The sequence below is a fragment of the Pongo pygmaeus genome, chromosome 1, assembly GCF_028885625.2.
Source record: "Pongo pygmaeus isolate AG05252 chromosome 1, NHGRI_mPonPyg2-v2.0_pri, whole genome shotgun sequence".
Classification (NCBI taxonomy): domain Eukaryota; kingdom Metazoa; phylum Chordata; class Mammalia; order Primates; family Hominidae; genus Pongo; species Pongo pygmaeus.
The window spans coordinates 120,435,461-120,446,516 of record NC_072373.2 but is presented as its reverse complement, the minus strand read 5'-3'; the positions used below and the strand labels follow the sequence as shown (position 1 = coordinate 120,446,516).

The following is an 11,056-nucleotide window of genomic DNA, read 5'->3' as shown; positions in this document are numbered from 1 at the left end:
TGACTCAGTGCCTCCTAACTACACTGCTCAGGGTTGTTTTTTGTTTTTTTTTCCCATTGGAAAATGAAGCAGCTACTCATACTGAAGCCAAGTGTGTGCTTTGCAACATTACTTCTCGTCCTAAGTTTTGTTTTTGTGTATATATATGATATATATTTAAAAGTATATATGCTTTTTAAATTTAATAGAGGCGGGGTCTCACTATGTTAATCAGGCTGGTCTTGAATTCCTAGGCTCAAGTGATCCTCCCGCCTTGGCCTCCCAAACTGGGGTCATAGATGTGAGCTACCGCATCCGGCCTAGTTCCAAGTTTTGTGTTTGTCAAAGTTCCATTCAATAAACTAGAAAGGCGGCTAGGCACGGTGGCTCATGCCTGTAATCCCAGCACTTTGGGAGGCCGAGGTGGACAGATCACCTGAGATCAGGAGTTTGAGACTAGCCTGGGCAACATGGTGAAACTCCGTCTCTACTAAAAATACAAAAAAATTAGCTGGGTGCGGTGGTACATGCCTGTAATCCCAGCTACTCCAGGGGCGGAGACAGGAGAATCACTTGAACCTGGGAGGTGGAGATTGCAGTGAGCTGAGATTGTGCCACTGCACTCCAGCCTGGGTGACAGAGCGAGACTCCATCTCAAAACAAACAAAAAAACTAGAAAGGGAGTTAACCTGGGGACAATATAGGGTGATGATTAAGAACACAAACCCTAGCTGGGCACAGTGGTTCACGCCTGTAATCCCAATACTTTGGGAGGCCAAGGTGTGTGGATCACTTGAGGCCAGGAGTTAAGAGACCAGCCTGGCCAACATGGTGAAACCCCTATCTACAAAAAATACAAAAAAGACAGCTGTGGTGGTGCATGCCTGTAGTCAGCTACTAGGGAGTCTGAGGTGGGAGGATGGCTCAAACCCAGGAGGCAGAGGCTGCAGTGAGCCAAGATCGCACCACTGCACTCCAGCCTGGGTAATAGAGCCAGACCTTGTCTCAGAAAAAAAAAAAAAAAAAAAGGACACAAACCCTGGAACCAGACTGAATGTGAATGACTTAATCTTTCTGAGCCTTAAGTTTCTCTGCCCGCAAAATGAGGATGATGAGAAAAGCATCCACCTAATTGAGCTTTTATGAAGATTAAGTGAGTTAACACATGTAGAGTGCTTGGAACAGTTCATAGTACATAGTAAGAGGCCAGTAAACACTGGCTTTCTGTGTTGTTGCTACTGGGTGCAATGGAAGAGTGCATAGACAGAAAAAGTAGAAAGCCAGGCCCAAAGGCAAGGAGACAGGCAGGTGGCTGAACAAGAAGGGCAGCCATGGCAGGAGGGCCTCCTCTCTGACTGGCACTGCCTACTGAAAGTGCTGCTGAAGCAGGTTTGGAGTGGGAGGAGGTGGGGTGGGGACAAAACTCAAGGCTGACCAAGAGGGTGAACAGGATGTGGTATGCCCTCTCCAGCCGCCAGGTGGCAACAACACATGGGTCTGCAGCTTGTTTTGCCTCTAAGGACCCACCCTGGACATGGCTTCACACAAACATGTCACCTTCCGGCCTCGCCCAGGTGTGTACCTAAGCCTGCTGATCTTCCAGTGCTTCCATTGGCCCAGGAGCCACCAACAGGCCCTGCTCGCTAGACACCAGTGCAGGGCGCAGCTGGGAAGCACACCTGAGGTTTCTTGCCTTACGCCAAATTTCTCCAGAGCCGAATACTCCGGGTCTGTCTGCATACCCCTTCCCTCCCACCGATTCCTGGAATCCCAGAGGCTGCGAGAGTTGCTGCAGTACTCAGGGAAAGGTGCATATCTAGGCACTGTCACTGAAGTAGGTGAATGTGCCAGGTGAACCTTGGAATCAGCCACAAAACAGGGAAAGCAGTGATGGGCCTCTGGCTCCAGGGACAGGGCAAGGACACTTTGGTGCCTAAGTCAGGCATTTATGGCCAAATAGGCATGGGTGGGGGCACCAGCTGGCAGTCCCACTTCTCTTTGCCCACTTACCTGCTGCCTTTCTCAAGTCATGGCCTGGCCTTCAGGGAGGGAAGTTTCCTCAAAACTCAGAAGGAGTTGAATTGGTTCTGATTACTAGAGTTAAAGGCTGCAAAAAAAGGGAGGCCCTACACCACCAAATCTGTTAAACGTGTCTTTGTTATTCCTTCAACAAACACCATCTTGCACTCGAATATCTTCTGAATAAATAAACTAAATGCTCTGCTACACAGAGGTCACAACACTAGGGTACTGCAGAGGTTTCCGGATCCTGACACTCGCCCCCAAGTCTAATGGGAGATGAGGAGAGCACGGATAACCCCAGTGATGTTAGTTGGAGCGTGACTAGGTGTTCCAGCAGCTCTGGCTGAGGTGATTGGGGAAGATGAACACCACCAAAGGGCCTTCACGTCTCACAGGGAGAGCAAACAAGAAGCTGGTGCGTTTCTAGGAGGCGCCATTATTTTGCCAGTAAAGGACATTCAAGTTTAGGATATAAATAAGAATCTACCTAGATCCTAGCTTAATAGCCTCACATACTGTGAATTAAGCTACACTTAACTTTCATCTGGACCTTCCAATGATACATGAGACCTGGGGAAAGGCAGCCTGTCCTTGTCTAATGCCAACAAGGGGAGCAGTCACAGCCTGATGAGCCGGAATCTCAAGGCCCTAGGGCCTATTCAGGCCCCTGCCTAGGAGGCCCATCCTGGCTCCCTGCCCGGAATTAGAGATTTACTCCAAATTTGTTAGAAATTGGAGCAGGGGGCTGGGTGCGGTGGCTCACACCTGTAATCCCAGCACTTTGGGAGGCCGAGGCGGGCGGATCACGTGAGGTCAAGAGTTCAAGACCAACCTGACCAACATGGAGAAACCCCATCTCTACTAAAAATACAAAATTAGCCAGATATGGTGGTGCATGCCTGTAATCCCAGCTACTCGGGGAGGCTGAGGCAGGAGAATCCCTTGAACCTGGGAGGCAGAGATTGTGGAGAGCTGAGATCGCACCATTGTGCTCCAGCCTGGGCACCAAGAACAAAACTCCGGCTCAAAAAAAAAAAAAAAAAAGAGAGAAATTGGAGCAGGGGCTGGGTGCGGTGGCTCACACCTGTAATCCCAGCACTTTGGGAGGCTGAGGCGGGTGGATCACCTGAGGTTAGGAGTTCGAGACCAGCCTGGCCAACATGGTGAAACCCCGTCTCTACTAGAAATACAAAAAATTAGCCGGACGTGGGTGGCAGGCGCCTGTAATCTCAGCTACTCAGGAGGCTGAGAAAGGAGAATTGCTTGAACCCGGAAGGTGGAAGTTGCAGTGAGCCCAGATCGCGCCATTAAACTCCAGCCTGGGTGACAGAGCAAGATTCTGTCTAAAAAAAAAGAAAGACATAGGAGCAGGATCGACTTCCAGATATACAGAGGATATAAAAATACATTCACTTTATTTTAGAAAAATGAAGACTCATAGAGTAAGCTGATCACAGACTGGCCTATTAGGAGTCACAGAATTCACAGGAAACAATTTCTGAAGACCGGGTGCCTTCTGCCACCTCTCCAAGCAGGCCAGAGTCCAGTAGAGAATGCGATTCAGGAAGATGGCTCCTCAGAGGGCAGGGAGGTTAGCTACGGAGGCCACTCACATGGAAATGTCCAGTGAACCAATGCCAGGGAAGAAGATAAAATTCTCTGGGGCTGACCACAACAGTGGGGGTGGATAAAAACAAACCACTTGCCTGTACTTCTCATCTTCTATTTGTTCATTTCACTGCTGGAAGGTGACCTCTTTGCCCCTAATCTTCTTTCAACCCAGAGAGGTTAAGTCTTCTCCAGCTCAATCCTAATCCACCCCATTTCCCATTGTCTCTACTCCCGGGAGACCAGCCCTGGTGGCATCTCTTCCTCCTGTCCCTGGGCCAGAATCTGCTGGAGTCAGGGTCTGCTGGGTAGAGGCAAGTCCAGGTACTGACTGTAGTGGTTTGCTACTGAAGTCTTGCTTGCTGTCCTGATCTCTTTACCTAAAGAGATAGAAGGAACAACTGCTTTAAAATGCCCTTCATCCTCAAGCCCATTTGTCACCCAGCAGAGTTCAAGCTCCTCAGGGTGGGAAGAAATGGGATCCCCCTTCCCCTGCCCCAGGCTCCCCTCCTCTCTCCGTCTTTTCATACACAATTCAGGGCTGATGTGCGTAACAGCTTGGAATCCCAGAAGATGGTGGGGTAGGGAGACAGGAGGGGCAAGGGAGGACCAGACTGACCTGGTAGGTCCTGGGACTGCCACTTTCCTGGGGGGCTGCAGATTGCTGCGAGTGGCACCCATGACAGGAAGATTTAGTCGCTGGGAAACAGGAACTTCATGGGGGTTAACAAAAGAAATGAGTTAGCAGCAAGTTTAACTGACCTCGAAAAGAAATACTGGATGAAGGGAGCGAGTGTGGGATTAGTAATCTCCCCCTGACCATGAGGTATTTGAAAACTAAGACTCAGACTCTGTCTAGCCCCATATCCTCTCTGTAACTCAGTCTCCCCATCTTCCAATTGAATTGCAATAAGGATGGCAAAAGTGGTCACTGTTGCCAGCTCTGGGAGGGTGAGGACATGCTGGGCAAGGGCAGGAATTCTTCCTCCTGAACTCTTACCCTTGTGTCCACTTTCCTGCACTCTGTGTCCTGCAGTGCTTGGTCTTGGAAGCCCTTTTCGAGTTGACAGAGAATCCGGAGGTAGGGCACCTCTGCCAGGTGGCACACTCCGGCTGGTGAGTGGCATTCGGCTGGCAGGCCTGGGGATGGCCGAGGGAATGGGCAGTTGACTGGAAGATTTAGCAGCTGCTCCCTGTGGCCGGGGCAGGCGTTGAGAGTTGCTGGTAGAAGGCTGTGGGGCCAGGACGGATCTGACGGGGTTGGGTGGGCCTGGTGGAGAGGAGTGGAGAAATTTCAGGGTCAATCCCACAAACTCCCCACTCCCACTCACCCGCAACTTGGCTGCTCTGGTCTCCTCACTGGCTGCTGCTCTCCCACTGAGCCCGGTTCTCCCCCGGACTGGGGGGGTCGATCGGGTAAGAGGAGAAGATGCTGGGCTTTTGGATGCAGGGAACAGATTGCAAGTGGGTGACTCCTGAAACACAAAGAGAGAGAGAAAAAAGACTAGAGTGGAAAAAAGATCTGTTCTGTGGCTTAAGGAATCAAGAAATAGAGGTGGAGAGTTGTCTACATCCCAGTAAGGAAGGGTAGAAGTTAGCTGCTAACATCACCATCACCATCACTATTGCCAATACCATTTATTGAGTTTATTATAGACATTACAGAGCTTATACTCAGACACTGTGGTAAGAGTTTTGGTTCTCTTTTTTCATGGTTCTCATTTAATTCCAACAATTCTAGATGTAGAAATACTATCCCTGTTTTACCAATAAGGAAACCACTCCCTGCCTGCATCATGGCACACACCATGTCTGGGGCACACCTCCAACTCAACCCTCTCAACTCACCCTCTTCATGTTGGAGGGCCTCTTTCCAGATGTTGCCCGGAGAGCCCTGACTGACCCCTTCCTATCATTGCTCCGGAGTCGAGGCGTCAGGCTGCTTGGGGAGGGGGTGCTCCGCGTCAAAGAGTTCACAGTGGGCAGCAGGTCTCGGACAGGACTGTCCTTCAGCACAAAGGTCTCCCGCCGAGGACTGGGCTTCACTCGGCGAAGCCCCAGGCCCTCGCCTGCACTCTCCCGCTCCTGTAGGGCACACTGCTCCAGCTGAGTGGCCAGCCGGTTGGCCTCATCGAGGATCTCCTCCAGCTTCTCTGGGCTGAGGGGGCCTAGGCTGAGCCTCACACCCTGGGGGGCAGGTGCCACTGCATTTGGGTCACTTCGGTGGGAGAGGCCCCGTCGAAGTGGTTTCTCTGGAGTCACCAACACTGTTATGTCTTCCTCCTCACGGCTGAGACAGGAAACAAACCAGGCATCATGCCCATGCAAAAGGGAACAGGAGATTATGCAAGGGAGACTGCACAAAAGCCCCACAACAGAGCCAGGGAGATGACCCTAGGCCCTGATGCCCATGCTGGCTGTGAGATGTGGCCTCTGGGTGATGAGATACCTGGTTCTATGGGGCCTAATAGGCCTTCAGCATTTACGGACATCAGAAATGATGCCAGGATGGAGATGCAGCAAATCCACTTATCCTTCTTCTTAACACCCTGAAATCTAACTCCAGCTTCTCCCTTCTCTCCCCACTACCAATAGTGTCATAGAGGCCCGAGTCAGCCAGCCGCCCAGCAGCCCCAAGTGCGACAAACCTTGCTAAATTACCAACCCAAGCCAATAATTCAGCAGTAAGGGATTCGAGACAAAGAGGTACTGTTAGAGGAAAATAAGTGGGATAAAGAGGCTGGTACCTGTCAGATGGTGACAGCCCCCCAAAGTCCAAGGTCTCATCCACAATAAACCTTACATCTGAAGGGGAAAGAAGAATGAAGGCCAGTCATGGGTCCCTGATGCAGCTGTCCATCGCTGGGTCTCACTCCTCCCTTTCATTCTTCCCTCCCTCCTTTCCTTACCTTCCTCCAAATCCTCCATGTCCAGCCAGCAGGAGCGAGAGTCCAGTTAGATCTGAGCTGGAGAGAAACCATACCTTTCCTCAGGTATCCATTCTGCCCAAGGCTCGCAGCTAGATTCAGGGTGCAAGCCAGGGTCGGGGGTCATGCTGGAGGCAAAGCAAGCGCCCAGGAGTGGCACCTCCCGCACAACTACTCCTGCTACCTCCGGGAATGATACGGAGGGCTCCCCCAACTGCACAGATTGCCCTGGAGCCGCCCTGCATCCTGGCCTCTCCTCACTGGGGGCGGCCTGCACGCCCCATCTTCCTCCCCGCCACTGTCCTCAGGGTTTTGCACTCCCCAAGCCACCTTTCCACTCCCCTGGCATCACACGCAAAGCACACCTCCAGCCTACCCTGTTTCCACTCTCCGCGCAGCCTTATCTTCCACGCAACAGGCTTTCTCCCGCAACCTAGTCCCGGGAATCAGCTCCGAGGGGGCGGGGCTCCTTTCGAATCTCTCAGGCCCCACCTACTAAGCCACACGCGCACCGTGATTGGTGAATCCTCAGGGGGCGGGGCTGCGGAGCTGCCGGCCGGAAGTCAGCCGGTGGGGGCTGGGGGAGAACCGTTCCTAGAAGACTGCATCCCAGGCTGCCGACGCGGAGCCGAGGGTTGAGGCCGCGAGTGCGCGTGCTCGTGTGCGCGGAGACCCTCTTTCCCGCAGGCCGATGGGAGCAGAGCGCGGCTGGCCAGGAGGGAAGAAACGGACCCACGAGTATGGAACTCGCGCCCCACCCCCCTTCCTCTGCTGGGCCGCGGAGCACCCAGTCTCCAGAACGGTTGTGCCGCCTAACGCGGCCGCTAACCGACGCTCTACGGGAGGAAATTCGTTTTCTTGGGCGCACTCAATATGCAGGCGCCGCATTGGCCGGGGTTCCTCAGTTGTGGGTTTTTTCCATGTTAAGGGAGCACCTAAACACTTATATTGTAGGTATATTGAGGTTGTCTAAGAAGTACATCCTCTATCGCCTCTTCAAGAACCTGAAGCCGCTGAGGTGCAAAGAAGGCAACGGGCTTTTCACCCAGGCAGGCTTGAGTTCAAATTCAACCCAAGTTTAACTGACCTCAAAACCCAAGTTTCGGTTTAGAGGCGGCTGCCTTGAGTATATTTGCCCTCTTTTCACCTCTCTTCGCTTATCTGTGAAAGGAGGATGGTAGTCCTCGCAGTTACGGTGTTACAAGGATAATTATGAAGGCATTTTCTACCGTGTGCCCTTAGGGGATTTAGAGGGGGTGTTTGTAAGTAGCCCCCTCTGAACTAAAAGCAGTATTTGTAAAATGCTTAAACCAACTTGTTAGGAGTGTTGTCTCTATTGTTTCTAAATGTTGCCCGGGCCACCAGTGAACTTGTCAGAGGCTTCAAACCAGAACGACTCCATCTTGAATAGAGGCTGGGTAAAATAAGGTTGAGACCTGGGCTGTATTCCTAGGAGGTTAGGCATTCTAAGTCACAGGATGGGATAGGAGGTTGGCACAAGATACAGGTCACAAAGACTGGTGATAAAACAGCATGGGTAAAGAAGCCAGCCAAAACCTACCGAAACCAAGATAGCGATGAAACTGACCTCTGGTGGTCCTCAGTCCTCATTATACGCTAATTATAATGTATTAGCATGCTAAAAGACACTCCAGACAGCACCACCACAGTTTACACATGCCATGGCAACATCAGGAAATTACCCTACATGGTCTAAAAAGGGGAGGAATTCTTAGTTCCAGGGAGTTGCCTACCCCTTCCCGGGAAACTCATGAATAATTCATCCCTTGTTTAGCATATAATCAAGAAATAACCATAAAAATGGCCAACCAGCAGCCCTTGGGGCTGCTCTGCCTCTGGAGTAGACATTCTTTATCCCTTTTGTTTCTTAATAAACTTGCGTTCACTTTATGGACTTGCGCTGAATTATTTCCTGTGCAAGGGCCAAGAACCCTCTCTTGGGGTCTGGATCCGGACCCCTTTCTGGTAACAACAGGAGGAGATAGCAGGTCCGCACAAGATACAGGTCACAAACATCCCTCTAATAAAACGGTGCAGTAAAGAAGCCAGCCAAAATCTGCCAGAAACCAAGATGGTAAAGAAAGTAGGCCAGGCGCGGTGGCTCGCACCTGTAGTCCCAGCACTTTGGGAGGCCGAGGCGGGTGAATCACGAGGTCAGGAGATCGAGACCATCCTGGCTAACATGGTGAAATGCCGTCTGTGCTAAAAATACAAAAAATTAGCCAGGCGTGGTGGCGGGCCCCTGTAGCCCCAACTACTCAGGAGGCTGAGGCAGGAGACTGGCGTGAACTTGGGAGGCAGAGCTTGCAGTGAGCCGAGATCGCACCTCTGCACTCCAGCCTGGGCGACAGAGTGAGACTCCGTCTCAAAAAAAATAAATAAAGAACGAAAGTGACAGCTGGTCATCCTCACTGCTTATTATATGCTAGTTATAATTCATTAGCATGCTAAAAGACACTCCTGCCAGCGTCATGACAGTTTACAAATGCTATGGCAACGTCTATATGGTATAAAAGGAAGAGGAGCCTTCAGTTCCAGGAAATCATGCTCCTTTCCCAGAAAACCTATGAATAATCCACCCCTTGTTTAGCATATAATCAAGAAATAAGCATAAAAATAGCCTACCAGCAGCCCTTGGGGCTGCTTTATGGAGTAGCCATTCTTTTATTCCTTTACTTTCTTAATAAATTCACTTTCACTTTACTCTGTGGACCCGCCCTGAATTCTTTCTTTTGAAAGATCAAAGAATCCTCACTTGGGGTCTGGATGGATCAAGACCCCTTTCCGGTAATAAACTGAGCTCCTAGAAAGGTTCTGAATATTTAAAGTGAAAAAGCCCTAAGGGAATGGTTGAGGAGCTTTCTGGTAAACAGAACCTGAGCTTTAGTCCCCAGAGTTCATGCCCATTTTTTTGGCCATTTATAGGCTTTCTTGTTTACTTTCTAGTTTTTGGCTGTGACGTTGAGGTGGTGAGGTCTGCAGGAGTGAGATGTCACTGTAATAAATGCCACCGGAGACCAAGAAGCTGGAAACCAAAAATAAAATTCTAAGCCCCCAACCAACTGAATGGACCCCTTCTCTCTGACAAGGGCATTCCAGATTTAACCTGGAAAACTAGTTCAGGCCATAATGGAAAGTGGGGGTTGGACATGCCTCATTATACTCTCTGCCTTTTGGGATTCAGGCACAGCTGACCAACATTAACATAAAAACAGAGATCTGGCCAGGGGGCGGTGGCTCACGCCTGTAATCCCAGCACTTTGGGAGGCCAAGGCAGGCAGATCATCTGAGGTTGGGAGTTCGAGACCAGCCTGGCCAACGTGGCAAAACACCGTCTCTACTAAAAATACAAAAAAATTAGCCGGGCATGGTGGTAGGCGCCTGTCATCCCAGCTACTTGGGAGACTGAGACAGGAGAATCACTTGAACCCAGGAGACAGGGGTCGCAGTGAGCCGAGATCATGCCACTGTACTCCAGTCTGGGCGTCAGAACAAGACACTGTCTCAAAAACAAAAAAACAAACAACAACAACAAAACCACAAAGATCTTAAGGCTAAGGAAACAGACTTTTTTTTTTTTTTTTTTTTTTTTTGAGATGGAGTCTCACTTTGTTGCCCAGGCTGGAGTGCAGTGGTGCAATCTCAGCTCATTGCAACCTCTGCCTCCTGAGTTCAAGTGATTCTCCCGTCTCAGCCTCCCGAGTAGCTGGGATTACAGGCACACACCACCAAGCCCAGCCAATTTTTGTATTTTTAGTAGAGACGGTGTTTCGCCATGGCCGTGATCTGCCTCAGGTGATCCGCCCACCTTGGCCTCCCAAAGTGCTGAGATTACAGGGATGAACCACCACGCTTGGCCAGAAACAGACTTTTTATAGCAATAATATTACTGGAAAGGGGTCCCAATCCAGACCCCAAGTGAGGGTTCTTGGATCTCACACAAGAAAGAATTCAAGGCAAGTCCGTAAAGTGAAAGCAAGTTGATTAAGAAAGTAAAGGAATAAAGAATGGCTACTCCATAGGCAGAGCAGCCTGAGGGCTGCTGGTTGCCCATTTTTATGATTATTTCTTGATGATATGCTAAACAAGGGGTGGCTTATTCATGCCTCCTTTTTTTAGACCATATAGGGTAACTTCTGGATGTTGCCATGGCATTTGTAAACTGCCATGGTGCTAGTGGGAGTGTAGCAGTGAGGTCACTCTCATCATCGTCTTGGTTTTGGTGGGTTTTAGCCAGCTTCTTTACTGCAACCTGTTTCATCAGCAAGGTCTTTATGACCTGTATCTTGTGCTGACCTCCTTAGGATCTCATCTTGTACTTAGAATTCCTGTCTGGGAATGCAGCCCAGTAGTTCTCAGCCTTATTTTACCCAGCACCTATTCAAGATGGAATTGCTCTGGTCCAAACGCCTCTGACAATAAGACGCCAAATTCCAGCCTGATTGTAGTATAGTATCACATGAAAGACAGTAGGCCCTGAAAGAAATTAAAGTATTTTA

At 50.2% G+C, this 11,056-nt stretch overlaps 1 protein-coding gene across 6 annotated transcripts; it reads right to left on the bottom strand.

Annotated features, from left to right (window-relative positions):
• Positions 1–3,388: 3,388 nt before the first annotated feature.
• Positions 3,389–8,215, bottom strand: PSRC1 (proline and serine rich coiled-coil 1). Of its 6 annotated transcripts, none has more exons than XM_054455156.1 (8): positions 6,913–8,215; positions 6,519–6,575; positions 6,357–6,414; positions 5,458–5,899; positions 4,970–5,084; positions 4,610–4,879; positions 4,229–4,322; positions 3,389–3,989 (listed from the first exon to the last, which is right to left on the bottom strand). In XM_054455156.1, exons 2-8 carry the CDS (start codon positions 6,535–6,537, stop codon positions 3,986–3,988), a joined length of 1,002 nt encoding a protein of 333 aa, XP_054311131.1. In that variant the 5' UTR covers positions 6,538–6,575; positions 6,913–8,215; the 3' UTR covers positions 3,389–3,985. The 6 variants fall into 6 exon arrangements, with proteins under 6 accessions (XP_054311131.1, XP_054311122.1, XP_063508399.1 ...); XM_054455147.2 differs by having other exon boundaries at positions 6,519–6,570; positions 6,913–7,015; XM_063652329.1 differs by having other exon boundaries at positions 6,519–6,628; positions 6,913–6,990.
• Between the last annotated feature and the right edge of the window lie 2,841 nt (positions 8,216–11,056).

What these genes read in the sequence shown, in the direction of transcription:
- PSRC1 (XM_054455132.1), bottom strand. An exon ending in GGCCCTCCAACATGAAGAGG is followed by an intron (nt 5,085 to 5,457) that starts GTGAGTTGAGAG and finishes TTTGTGTTTCAG; the next exon opens with GAGTCACCCACTTGCAATCT. An exon ending in GCAGGAAAGTGGACACAAGG is followed by an intron (nt 4,323 to 4,609) that starts GTAAGAGTTCAG and finishes ACCCCCATGAAG; the next exon opens with TTCCTGTTTCCCAGCGACTA.